The sequence below is a fragment of the Nerophis ophidion genome, linkage group LG03 (genome assembly GCF_033978795.1).
Source record: "Nerophis ophidion isolate RoL-2023_Sa linkage group LG03, RoL_Noph_v1.0, whole genome shotgun sequence".
Taxonomy (NCBI): domain Eukaryota; kingdom Metazoa; phylum Chordata; class Actinopteri; order Syngnathiformes; family Syngnathidae; genus Nerophis; species Nerophis ophidion.
Window position 1 is genome coordinate 8,581,301 of NC_084613.1, and position 12,604 is coordinate 8,593,904.

A 12,604-nucleotide genomic window follows, 5' to 3' on the forward strand; every position below is an offset into this window, starting at 1 on the left:
TGCCTTTCAAATGTCTATTCTTGGTGTTGGATTTTATCAAATACATTTCCCCCCAAAATGCGACTTATATATGTTTTTTTCCTTCTTTATTATGCATTTTCGGCAGGTGCGACTTATACTCCGGAGCGACTTATACTCCGAAAAATACTATATATATATATATGTACATATATATATATATATATATATATATATATATATATATATCAAACATCCTTTAAAAGCGACACACAGTCAATTTGAAAAATCCTTACTTTTTTGGACCTTCCTCATTTTGATGGATATCACCACCATGGGTGCAAAAGAGAAATTCTCTATTAAACGAAATGTTATTGGGACCATGATTTCGGTACTAACTTTTTGACACCTCCTCATATGGAAGCTACTTTTCCTTCTTCATGTCTCAAGAAGGGTAGACATACACTCACACACGCACACACACACACACGCACACACACACACACACACACACACAAGTTAGCATTAATGTTACATTCTCACAGAAAAAGTATGGCGGTGACTTTCCATGCAGCCAAATTCTGCCTTGTTGTCGTCCTTGCGATGTCACCGCTTGTCTCTATATAGGAACTCAGATGACCTCTAGGGGGGGACAAAAATACAACGAGAAATGGACAACATTAGAATAGCTCAGCCCGGCCAAATGCTTGTTCATTGCTTGTGACAGAGCAGCACATTTCATAATATATTTCATCCCTACAAGCCTCCTTCAGGCTTGTAGGGATGAAAGATATATATATATATATGTATATATATATATATATATATATATATATATATATAATTGCCACCCGGGCGCTAACTAATTTAAAACCTCTTCTCACTCCGGCGCTTACCAAAGGCATGCGGTGAATTTAGGCCTGCGCTTATAAATTTGAGTGTGATGTAAGGATTCCATCCCGAAAAGCACATTTAAATAAAAAAATAAAAAAAACGTTATTACAGTCTTACCTTTACTTATAAATGAAGTCCATGCGCAGCTCCTTCTGATCAAAAGCATCGATAACTTATTTATAGAAGTTTTCCTTATCTTTCTTCAGTTTTAAAAGTCTCTGTCTCGATGGAGATCTTCCTTTATTACCTCCTGCTTTGATTGAAAGTCCAGTTTAGAAAACGGTTTTATTTTAGATATGTAATCCTCCATCTTAAAAGTGCAAGCGAGAGAAAAAAAATAAACGATCGCTGCTCACTCTTGCTGCTTGTTGTCACTTCTTCTGCAGCCGAGTAGTTGCAAGAAGGATCACTAGCGCCCTCTACCACCAGGAGGCGGTAGTCATTTAATGACTCATATTTGACACACGCAGCTACGGTATATTAATAAAACATAGCTGCTTACTGTTCTTTTTAGAATTTTCAATGGATTGGACCTTAAATCCTACTGAATAGCTCTTAATCTTCTTCCCTTTATTTGATTTCGAATGATTGAAATCAGCCTCCTCCATTTTGAAAATGATGACAGGTGAAGTGTCCCTCGTGACGTGACGAGTTTGACCCTGCGGAAATTCTAGGCATATGCTGATTATTTGGCAAAACGAGTTTGACCCGGCAGTAATTCTAGGCAGGCGCATACTATATACCCGGCTGCAATTCAAGGAAATACGGTGTATATATATATATATATATATATATATATATATATATATATATATATATATATATATATATATATATATATGTGGTAATCTATTTATTTATATCTGCACCTTATTGCTTTTGTATCCTGCACTACCATGAGCTAATGCAACAAAATGTTGTTCTTATCTGTACTGTAAAGTTCAAATTTTAATGACAATAAAAAGGAAGTCTAAGTCCCTAAATCTAGATTCTAGATAAAAATAAATACTTAAATATCTGCTTGACTTACCTGTATGATCTTACAGCAAACTACCCATCAAATAATGAAAAAAAAAAAATGACAATGAATTTTACGGCGTTCTTTACAGCATATTACTGTAAATCGAGAAAAAAAATACATTTTTTTTCGCGTAAAAATTCTGTTGACTGAGCCGCCGTGTTTTTACTGTGAAATCTCGTATTTTTTTAACGGTGTATTACTGTAAATGGAAAGACGGTACATTTGTTTTTATGGTTGAAAAATGAAAAAAGAACTTGCGCTGTTTTTTCCACGAACAATAGCATGTTGTAAAAAACAATTAACACAAAAATTCTGCCAGCTTTGTTCATAAAAAAAAAACTGTGGTAGTGTTTTTCCATTTAACGTAAAATGTTGTAAAAAATAAAAATTCAAAACAGTAACATTTTGTAAATGTTAAGTATTTACTGTAAAATGGACAATGTGCTTAAAACCACCTTTTAGCGCTTATTTCCAAAATTGTGTACACTACTGAATTGGGGTCTTATGGCCACTTATGTGGACACTTATACTTCCCTCTATGGTGTCAGAAGAGTATAACATACAATGGAATTTGGAAAAAAAAAATTAAAAAATAAGAATAAAGCATGTCACTAAACATGAAGTACACGTTTGTGTACTTATGGACTAAGTCAGGGGTGTCCAAATTTTTTCCACTTAGGGCCATACACTAAAAAATCAAAGCAAGCGGGGGCCATTTTCATAATTTTTTATTTTAAAAACCAATACAATATATGTATAAAAAATATACATTTAGGTCTCCACTCAGTTATGATCCTGGGGACCCCAAAGGGTTTTGGTCAGATAAAATCTTTAAAATGTGTCATTATTCAGTATTATTATTTTTATTATTATACAAGTTTTTAAATAGCTAGATCAACATTAGGAAAAAACACAACATACGCAATATTTTCACCCAATAACTTTTTTAAGTGAAATATTTGAGATTATATAAAAATTGGAGCTTTAATTATGGATTTTGATTCATTATTATTTTTTGAGCAATGACACTTAAAAACAAATCTCACTAAAATAATTGGGGATCCAAACGTGTCCTACTCATTAAAGTGTTAAAAAATAAATTATACATTTTTTTTAATCTTTACTTTTAGCACAATAACCTTGAGGTCAACCTCAGATATATTTGTCAATTTTAAGTTTTATTGTTGTTTGTGATTTTTGTTTGTTTGTTTGTTTGTTTGTTTTAGGCCCTTCTTTAAAAAAACGGCTCAGTTTTTTATATGGCAAAACACAAAATATGCAACATTTTCCCCAAAATATATTTCAAAGTGGAATATTTAATGTGACGTAATTGAAACCTTGATTCAATTCAATAATTCAATTCAAAAATTCAAGTCAATAATTCAAAATGACATTGATTTTGATTCGTTATTATTTTTTTAAAGGGGAACATTATCACCAGACCTATGTAAGCGTCAATATATACCTTGATGGTGCAGAAAAAAGACCATCTATTTTTTTTACCGATTTCCGAACTCTAAATGGGTGAATTTTGGCGAATTAAACGCCTTTCTGTTTATCACTCATGTGGTGATGACGTCAGAACGTGACGTCACCGAGGTAACACAGCCGCCATTTTCATTTTCAACACATTACAAACACCGGGTCTCAGCTCTGTTATGTTCCGTTTTTTCGACTATTTTTTGGAACTTTGGAGACATCATGCCTCGTCGGTGTGTTGTCGGAGGGTGTAACAACACTAACAGGGAGGGATTCAAGTTGCACCACTGGCCCGAAGATGCCAAAGTGTCTGCCGCCAGACCCCCATTGAATGTGCCAGAGTGTCTCCACATTTTACATGGCACAGAGATGTATGGATAACCTACAGATGCATTTGCAACGATAAAATCAACTAAATCACAAAGGTGAGTTTTGTTGATGTTGACTTATGTGCTACTCAGGCATATTTGGTAGCGGCGTGACTGCCAGCTAATCGATGCTAACATGCTATGCTAATCGATGCTAACATGCTATTTACCGGCGGTGCTAAAGCAGACATGGCACAGAGATGTATGGATAACCTGCAGATGCATTTGCAACTATAAAGTCAACTAAATCACAAAGGTGACTTTTGTTGATGTTGACCGCCAGCTAATCGATGCTAACATGCTATGCTAATCGATGCTAACATGCTATTTACCGGCGGTGCTAAAGCAGACATGGCACAGAGATGTATGGATAACCTGCAGATGCATTTGCAACTATATTACGTTTCCTTCCACCCACATTTAATGCGAAACAAACACTTACCAATCGACGGATTTAAGTTGCTCCAGTGTCAAAAGATGCGAAAGTCCTGATCGTTTGGTCAGCACATTTTACCGGCGGTGCTAACGCAGCTATTCGGCCATGCTATGGCTATGAATAGCGTCAATAGCTATTCGCTCAATAGCTTCAGTTTCTTGTTCAATACTTTCATACTCCAACCATCCGTTTCAATACATGCGTAATCTGTTGAATCGCTTAAACCGCTGAAATCCGAGTCTGAATCCGAGCTAATGTCGCTATATCTTGCTGTGGTATTCCCATTGTTTGTTTACATTGGCAGCACTGTGTGACGTCACAGGGAAATGGATAGTCGCATCGCAAATAGCGAAAATCAAGCACTTTAAAGCTTTTTTTTAGGGCTATTCGGGGACCGGTAAAAGTTTGAAAAAAACTTCAAAAAATACAACAAGCCACTGGGAACTGATTTTTATTGTTTTTAACCCTTTTGAAATTGTGATAATGTTCCCCTTTAAGAAAGAAACAGCCTGCATGGCAGCTTTGTGTTTGGATAGGTTGATTGGCAACACTAAATTGGCCCTAGTGTGTGAATGTGAGTGTGAATGTTGTTTGTCTATCTGTGTTGGCCCTGCGATGAAGTGGCGACTTGTCCAGGGTGTACCCCGCATTCCGCCCGATTGTAGCTGAGATAGGCGCCAGCGCCCCCCGCGACCCCAAAAGGGAATAAGCGGTAGAAAATGGATGGATGGATGCAACATTTTCTTGTTACATTTCACCTGTTTGCGCTTTTATACCACTTTTTATGTTTTTTTATCTTTTTCAATCGTATTTTTAGTATGTGTCGTGGGGCCGTTAAAGAATGACCTGCGGGCCCCAAATGGCCCCCGGGGCTGCACTTTGGACACCCCTGGACTAAGTACATCGAATCAAAATATGATTCTTAGTTTTTTATTCTAATTAGGGTCCAATAAGCCCAAATAGCAAAGAGAAACAAGAAAAGCATGTAAACAAACAGCTAGGGCCTTTAAAGTGAAGTGAAGTGAAGTGAATTATATTTATATAGCGCTTTTCTCAAGTGACTCAAAGCGCTTTACATAGTGAAACCCAATATCTAAGTTACATTTAAACCAGTGTGGGTGGCACTGGGAGCAGGTGGGTAAAGTGTCTTGCCCAAGGACACAACAGGTGGGTCAAGTGTCTTGCCCAAGGACACAACGGCAGTAACTAGGATGCCACAAGCGGGAATCGAACCTGCGACCCTCAAGTTGCTGGCACGGCCACTCTACCAACCGAGCTATGTATACATGCATATACACGTGTATATATATATGTATATATATATACATATATATGTATATATATTTCTATATATACATACATATATACACACACACATATATATATAAACACACACACACACACACACACACACATATATTGTTTAGCACTTAGCAATACTGCTACATAATGCTTAGTGTTTGACTAAAACCGCATCTGTTTAGCATACAGCTTCTAAAACTTGTAGATCATCCTCTTTATATTCAGCTTCAAAAATTGAAGTTTCTGGATCATAATTTGGTCTCAAGTAGTGTTTGTTGTCTCTCATCAAGTCTGCCATGATTAGTAGCCTTGTTGTTTGTCGTTGAAGGGAAAGTGAACGTTGTGATGTGTCTGCGAAATGAATACGCCGCCGTTTGCTTAGAATGATCGACATAGGTAAATATTACATGTTATTATAAATGTTACTTGTCACGTGGGGGTCGCATTTTAATGCGGGATCGTTCCTCCAACGCAAACATAGACACTAAAAGGTAAGAATGATTTAATAACAAAACACTGGTACAAAAACAGACGAAAAGAAACGCGTGGCGAAAGCACAGAAGCTAATGCTAACACTAGCACAGGATCAGGTAACAAGAAATCTAGAATTACCAACGAAAACAGTTGCATACCGCAAACAAGGGACCAAGACCGACTGACGGGACAAGGCAGGCTTAAATAAGGAAGTAATTAACAAAAACAGGTGTGCGTCTGGAACCCTCAGCAGGTGAAATTAATATGTTGCCATGGTGACCAAACTGACTCACAAAAAGGTACACAAACAACAAAGGGAGTCCAAACTGACAGAAAATAACTAAACTAAACATGATCCAGACTACGGATCATGACATTACTAAGTTACATATAAATACTAAGTGTGTATATAAAAGGTTTTTAGATGTTTTAGATCCTGACTTGCTAGCTTTTTTATTTTTACAAGTTAGAATACATAAAAAAGGCAAAATATGTGTTCTTATCTTACATGATGATTTTGAATGAAAGGCAAAAAAGTGCAGCTCCCCTTTAAAAATTCCAAGCATTCCAACAAAACACAACTGAAGAGGGCGGAGTCAATACTCACTATAAAAATATAAAGCAATTTATATAAATTATAAATAAATTTATATAAATAATAATTTATATAAATAATAATTTATATAAATATATAATTTATATAAATTATATAAATTATATATAAATTATATATAAATTTATAAATTATATAAAGCAATTTATATAATTAGTAATGAAATCCAGAGGCAAATTCATACATTATTGCGGCCCTCTGATAACTTTGATGTGGCCCTCAATGAAAAGCAGTTTAGTGACTGCCAATCAAATGCAAGCATTATAATGTCCATAAAGGTGTGCCTAATCATAATTGTTGTGGTATGACCTCACCGGCTCGTTGGTGCGTCTGAATGTCTTCCAGGGTCCGGAGAGACCTACGCTCCTTGAAGGCCACCACGGGCACCCCCATGTCGCCGTCGTCGTCGTCGTCGTTGTGGTCCAGGATCAACTGCTGGGACCTGGTCCCCGCCTCCGGCACCTTGACGGCCTCCTTTCCGGCGCCGCCGTGCACGGGATGCTCCGAGTTCTCTTTCGGTAAGATGCTCGCCGCCGCCGATTTCTGCGGGCGGGAAAGAGGTAAGGAGGCGGTTTTGATGCACAAGGGGTTGCAATGTTGCGAGCGTCTTGTGACCCTGCTGGGTTGGCCCGTCTCACCGTGACAGGAGAAGTTGTTCTTCTGGTCCGCCGCATGATCTCCTCCAGTCGCTGGAGGCGGAAAAAGAGCGGTGATGTACGGTATCTAAATCACGTCGGACCTCATGGTCAAGACAGAATGCATCATATTGTTTGTCAGGGTTGACTATTACATGTGATTTATAATGCATTGTAAGCAAAATAAGACTTTAAATCATATTCTAATCGGGACTTTCTGTGGGCAAGATAAGGCCCGTTAAGATTTTCGATCTCGTCGGGAAGACTATGTCCGGGGAACGCCTCGGGATCCCCCGGGAAGAGCTGGATGAAGTGGCTGGGGAGAGAGAAGTCTGGGCTTTCCCTGCTTAGGCGACCCGACCCAAGTGGAGGAGTTCAAGTACCTCGGGAGTCTCAATCAAGAGTGATCGGTGTCAGAGCCTGCAGTAAGTCGGACACGTTTCCAGTGAGGGTTTGACTCCCTTTGTCACCCATTCTGTTCATAACTTTTATGGACAGAATTTCGAGGCGCAGTCAAGGCGTTGAGGGGATCAGAAGGTCAGTGACTTGACTATAAAAGTGGGTGACATTGTTATCACCAGGAAGGATGAGATCACCTACCTAGGTTCCATTCTAGAGGCTAATCTTTCCTGTGATAAAATGGCAACCAAGGTGATCAAAAAGGTCAACCAAAGAACGAGATTCCTCTACAGAATCTCCTCTCTGGTCAACAAAAGCACCTTGAGGATTCTAGCGGGAACTCTCATTCAACCCTTCTTCGATTACGCTTGCACCTCCTGGTACCCCAGCACCTCCAAAACCCTCAAATCTAGACTCCAAACATCCCAGAATAAGCTAATCCGGTTACTTTTGGACCTCCACCCCAGATCACACCTCAATCAATCAATCAATCAATCAATGTTTACTTATATAGTCCTAAATCACTAGTGTCTCAAAGGGCTGCACAAACCACCACGACATCCTCGGTAGGCCCACATAACGGCAAGGAAAACTCACACCCAGTGGGACATCGGTGACAATAATGACCCAGTGGGACGTCGGTGACAATGATGACTATGAGAACCTTAGAGAGGAGGAAAGCAATGGATGTCGAGCGGGTCTAACATGATACTGTGAAAGTTCAATCCACAATGGGTTTGACTCCCTTTGTCAACCATTCTGTTCATAACTTTTATGGACAGAATTTCGAGGCGCAGTCAAGGCGTTGAGGGGATCAGAAGGTCAGTGACTTGACTATAAAAGTGGGTGACATTGTTATCACCAGGAAGGATGAGATCACCTACCTAGGTTCCATTCTAGAGGCTAATCTTTCCTGGGTTTGACTCCCTTTGTCAACCATTCTGTTCATAACTTTTATGGACAGAATTTCGAGGCGCAGTCAAGGCGTTGAGGGGATCAGAAGGTCAGTGACTTGACTATAAAAGTGGGTGACATTGTTATCACCAGGAAGGATGAGATCACCTACCTAGGTTCCATTCTAGAGGCTAATCTTTCCTGGGTTTGACTCCCTTTGTCAACCATTCTGTTCATAACTTTTATGGACAGAATTTCGAGGCGCAGTCAAGGCGTTGAGGGGATCAGAAGGTCAGTGACTTGACTATAAAAGTGGGTGACATTGTTATCACCAGGAAGGAAGAGATCACCTACCTAGGTTCCATTCTAGAGGCTAATTTTTCCTGGGTTTGACTCCCTTTGTCAACCATTCTGTTCAAAACTTTTATGGACAGAATTTCGAGGCGCAGTCAAGGCGTTGAGGGGATCAGAAGGTCAGTGACTTGACTATAAAAGTGGGTGACATTGTTATCACCAGGAAGGATGAGATCACCTACCTAGGTTCCATTCTAGAGGCTAATCTTTCCTGTGATAAAATGGCAACCAAGGTGATCAAAAAGGTCAACCAAAGAACGAGATTCCTCTACAGAATCTCCTCTCTGGTCAACAAAAGCACCTTGAGGATTCTAGCGGGAACTCTCATTCAACCCTTCTTCGATTACGCTTGCACCTCCTGGTACCCCAGCACCTCCAAAACCCTCAAATCTAGACTCCAAACTTCCCAGAATAAGCTAATCCGGTTACTTTTGGACCTCCACCCCAGATCACACCTCAATCAATCAATCAATCAATCAATGTTTACTTATATAGCCCTAAATCACTAGTGTCTCAAAGGGCTGCACAAACCACCACGACATCCTCGGTAGGCCCACATAAGGGCAAGGAAAACTCACACCCAGTGGGACATCGGTGACAATAATGACCCAGTGGGACGTCGGTGACAATGATGACTATGAGAACCTTGGAGAGGAGGAAAGCAATGGATGTCGAGCGGGTCTAACATGATACTGTGAAAGTTCAATCCACAATGGGTTTGACTCCCTTTGTCAACCATTCTGTTCATAACTTTTATGGACAGAATTTCGAGGCGCAGTCAAGGCGTTGAGGGGATCAGAAGGTCAGTGACTTGACTATAAAAGTGGGTGACATTGTTATCACCAGGAAGGATGAGATCACCTACCTAGGTTCCATTCTAGAGGCTAATCTTTCCTGTGATAAAATGGCAACCAAGGTGATCAAAAAGGTCAACCAAAGAACGAGATTCCTCTACAGAATCTCCTCTCTGGTCAACAAAAGCACCTTGAGGATTCTAGCGGGAACTCTCATTCAACCCTTCTTCGATTACGCTTGCACCTCCTGGTACCCCAGCACCTCCAAAACCCTCAAATCTAGACTCCAAACATCCCAGAATAAGCTAATCCGGTTACTTTTGGACCTCCACCCCAGATCACACCTCAATCAATCAATCAATCAATGTTTACTTATATAGCCCTAAATCACTAGTGTCTCAAAGGGCTGCACAAACCACCACGACATCCTCGGTAGGCCCACATAAGGGCAAGGAGAACTCCCACCCAGTGGGACGTCGGTGACAATGATGACTATGAGAACCTTAGAGAGGAGGAAAGCAATGGATGTCGAGCGGGTCTAACATGATACTGTGAAAGTTCAATCCACAATGGGTTTGACTCCCTTTGTCAACCATTCTGTTCATAACTTTTATGGACAGAATTTCGAGGCGCAGTCAAGGCGTTGAGGGGATCAGAAGGTCAGTGACTTGACTATAAAAGTGGGTGACATTGTTATCACCAGGAAGGATGAGATCACCTACCTAGGTTCCATTCTAGAGGCTAATCTTTCCTGTGATAAAATGGCAACCAAGGTGATCAAAAAGGTCAACCAAAGAACGAGATTCCTCTACAGAATCTCCTCTCTGGTCAACAAAAGCACCTTGAGGATTCTAGCGGGAACTCTCATTCAACCCTTCTTCGATTACGCTTGCACCTCCTGGTACCCCAGCACCTCCAAAACCCTCAAATCTAGACTCCAAACATCCCAGAATAAGCTAATCCGGTTACTTTTGGACCTCCACCCCAGATCACACCTCAATCAATCAATCAATCAATGTTTACTTATATAGCCCTAAATCACTAGTGTCTCAAAGGGCTGCACAAACCACCACGACATCCTCGGTAGGCCCACATAAGGGCAAGGAGAACTCCCACCCAGTGGGACGTCGGTGACAATGATGACTATGAGAACCTTAGAGAGGAGGAAAGCAATGGATGTCGAGCGGGTCTAACATGATACTGTGAAAGTTCAATCCACAATGGGTTTGACTCCCTTTGTCAACCATTCTGTTCATAACTTTTATGGACAGAATTTCGAGGCGCAGTCAAGGCGTTGAGGGGATCAGAAGGTCAGTGACTTGACTATAAAAGTGGGTGACATTGTTATCACCGGGAAGGAAGAGATCACCTACCTAGGTTCCATTCTAGAGGCTAATCTTTCCTGGGTTTGACTCCCTTTGTCAACCATTCTGTTCATAACTTTTATGGACAGAATTTCGAGGCGCAGTCAAGGCGTTGAGGGGATCAGAAGGTCAGTGACTTGACTATAAAAGTGGGTGACATTGTTATCACCAGGAAGGATGAGATCACCTACCTAGGTTCCATTCTAGAGGCTAATCTTTCCTGTGATAAAATGGCAACCAAGGTGATCAAAAAGGTCAACCAAAGAACGAGATTCCTCTACAGAATCTCCTCTCTGGTCAACAAAAGCACCTTGAGGATTCTAGCGGGAACTCTCATTCAACCCCTTCTTCGATTACGCTTGCACCTCCTGGTACCCCAGCACCTCCAAAACCCTCAAATCTAGACTCCAAACATCCCAGAATAAGCTAATCCGGTTACTTTTGGACCTCCACCCCAGATCACACCTCAATCAATCAATCAATCAATCAATGTTTACTTATATAGCCCTAAATCACTAGTGTCTCAAAGGGCTGCACAAACCACCACGACATCCTCGGTAGGCCCACATAAGGGCAAGGAAAACTCACACCCAGTGGGACGTCGGTGACAATAATGACCCAGTGGGACGTCGGTGACAATGATGACTATGAGAACCTTAGAGAGGAGGAAAGCAATGGATGTCGAGCGGGTCTAACATGATACTGTGAAAGTTCAATCCACAATGGGTTTGACTCCCTTTGTCAACCATTCTGTTCATAACTTTTATGGACAGAATTTCGAGGCGCAGTCAAGGCGTTGAGGGGATCAGAAGGTCAGTGACTTGACTATAAAAGTGGGTGACATTGTTATCACCAGGAAGGATGAGATCACCTACCTAGGTTCCATTCTAGAGGCTAATCTTTCCTGGGTTTGACTCCCTTTGTCAACCATTCTGTTCATAACTTTTATGGACAGAATTTCGAGGCGCAGTCAAGGCGTTGAGGGGATCAGAAGGTCAGTGACTTGACTATAAAAGTGGGTGACATTGTTATCACCAGGAAGGATGAGATCACCTACCTAGGTTCCATTCTAGAGGCTAATCTTTCCTGTGATAAAATGGCAACCAAGGTGATCAAAAAGGTCAACCAAAGAACGAGATTCCTCTACAGAATCTCCTCTCTGGTCAACAAAAGCACCATGAGGATTCTAGCGGGAACTCTCATTCAACCCTTCTTCGATTACGCTTGCACCTCCTGGTACCCCAGCACCTCCAAAACCCTCAAATCTAGACTCCAAACATCCCAGAATAAGCTAATCCGGTTACTTTTGGACCTCCACCCCAGATCACACCTCAATCCAACCCACTTCTCCAAAGTGGGCTGGCTCAGGGTGGAGGACAGAGTAAAACAACTTGCACTGAGCCTAGTCTATAAAATCCGCTACACCTCCTTGATACCGAAGTACATGTCAAACTACTTCCTTAACGTAAATGACCGCCATAACCACAACACCAGGGGGAGCTCCACAAACCACGTTAAACCCAGATTTCGATCTAACAAAGGTCTTAACTCATTCTCTTTCTATGCCACATCAATGTGGAATGCACTCCCAACAGGTATAAAAGTAAGTGCATCTCTAT

At 40.8% G+C, this 12,604-nt stretch overlaps 2 protein-coding genes across 3 annotated transcripts in view; one reads left to right on the forward strand and one right to left on the reverse strand.

Annotated features, from left to right (window-relative positions):
* Positions 1 to 12,604, reverse strand: part of LOC133549068 (ensconsin-like) — a 51,824-nt gene that overhangs the window by 1,662 nt on the left and 37,558 nt on the right. For both annotated transcript variants that reach the window (XM_061894163.1, XM_061894162.1), the window contains exons 13-15: positions 7,184 to 7,234; positions 6,860 to 7,088; positions 1 to 600 (exon numbers count right to left, since the gene is read on the reverse strand). The exon at positions 1 to 600 is cut by the window's left edge and continues 1,662 nt beyond it. In XM_061894163.1, the coding sequence (XP_061750147.1) occupies positions 590 to 600; positions 6,860 to 7,088; positions 7,184 to 7,234 (291 nt within the window). In that variant the 3' untranslated portion in view covers positions 1 to 589. The remainder of the gene's footprint in view (positions 601 to 6,859; positions 7,089 to 7,183; positions 7,235 to 12,604) is intronic.
* LOC133549069 (otoferlin-like) overlaps positions 6,895 to 12,604 on the forward strand; it is a 181,684-nt gene continuing 175,974 nt past the window's right edge. Inside the window, exon 1 of the mRNA XM_061894164.1 lies at positions 6,895 to 7,063. The gene's annotated coding sequence lies outside the window, so the exon portion shown is untranslated. The remainder of the gene's footprint in view (positions 7,064 to 12,604) is intronic.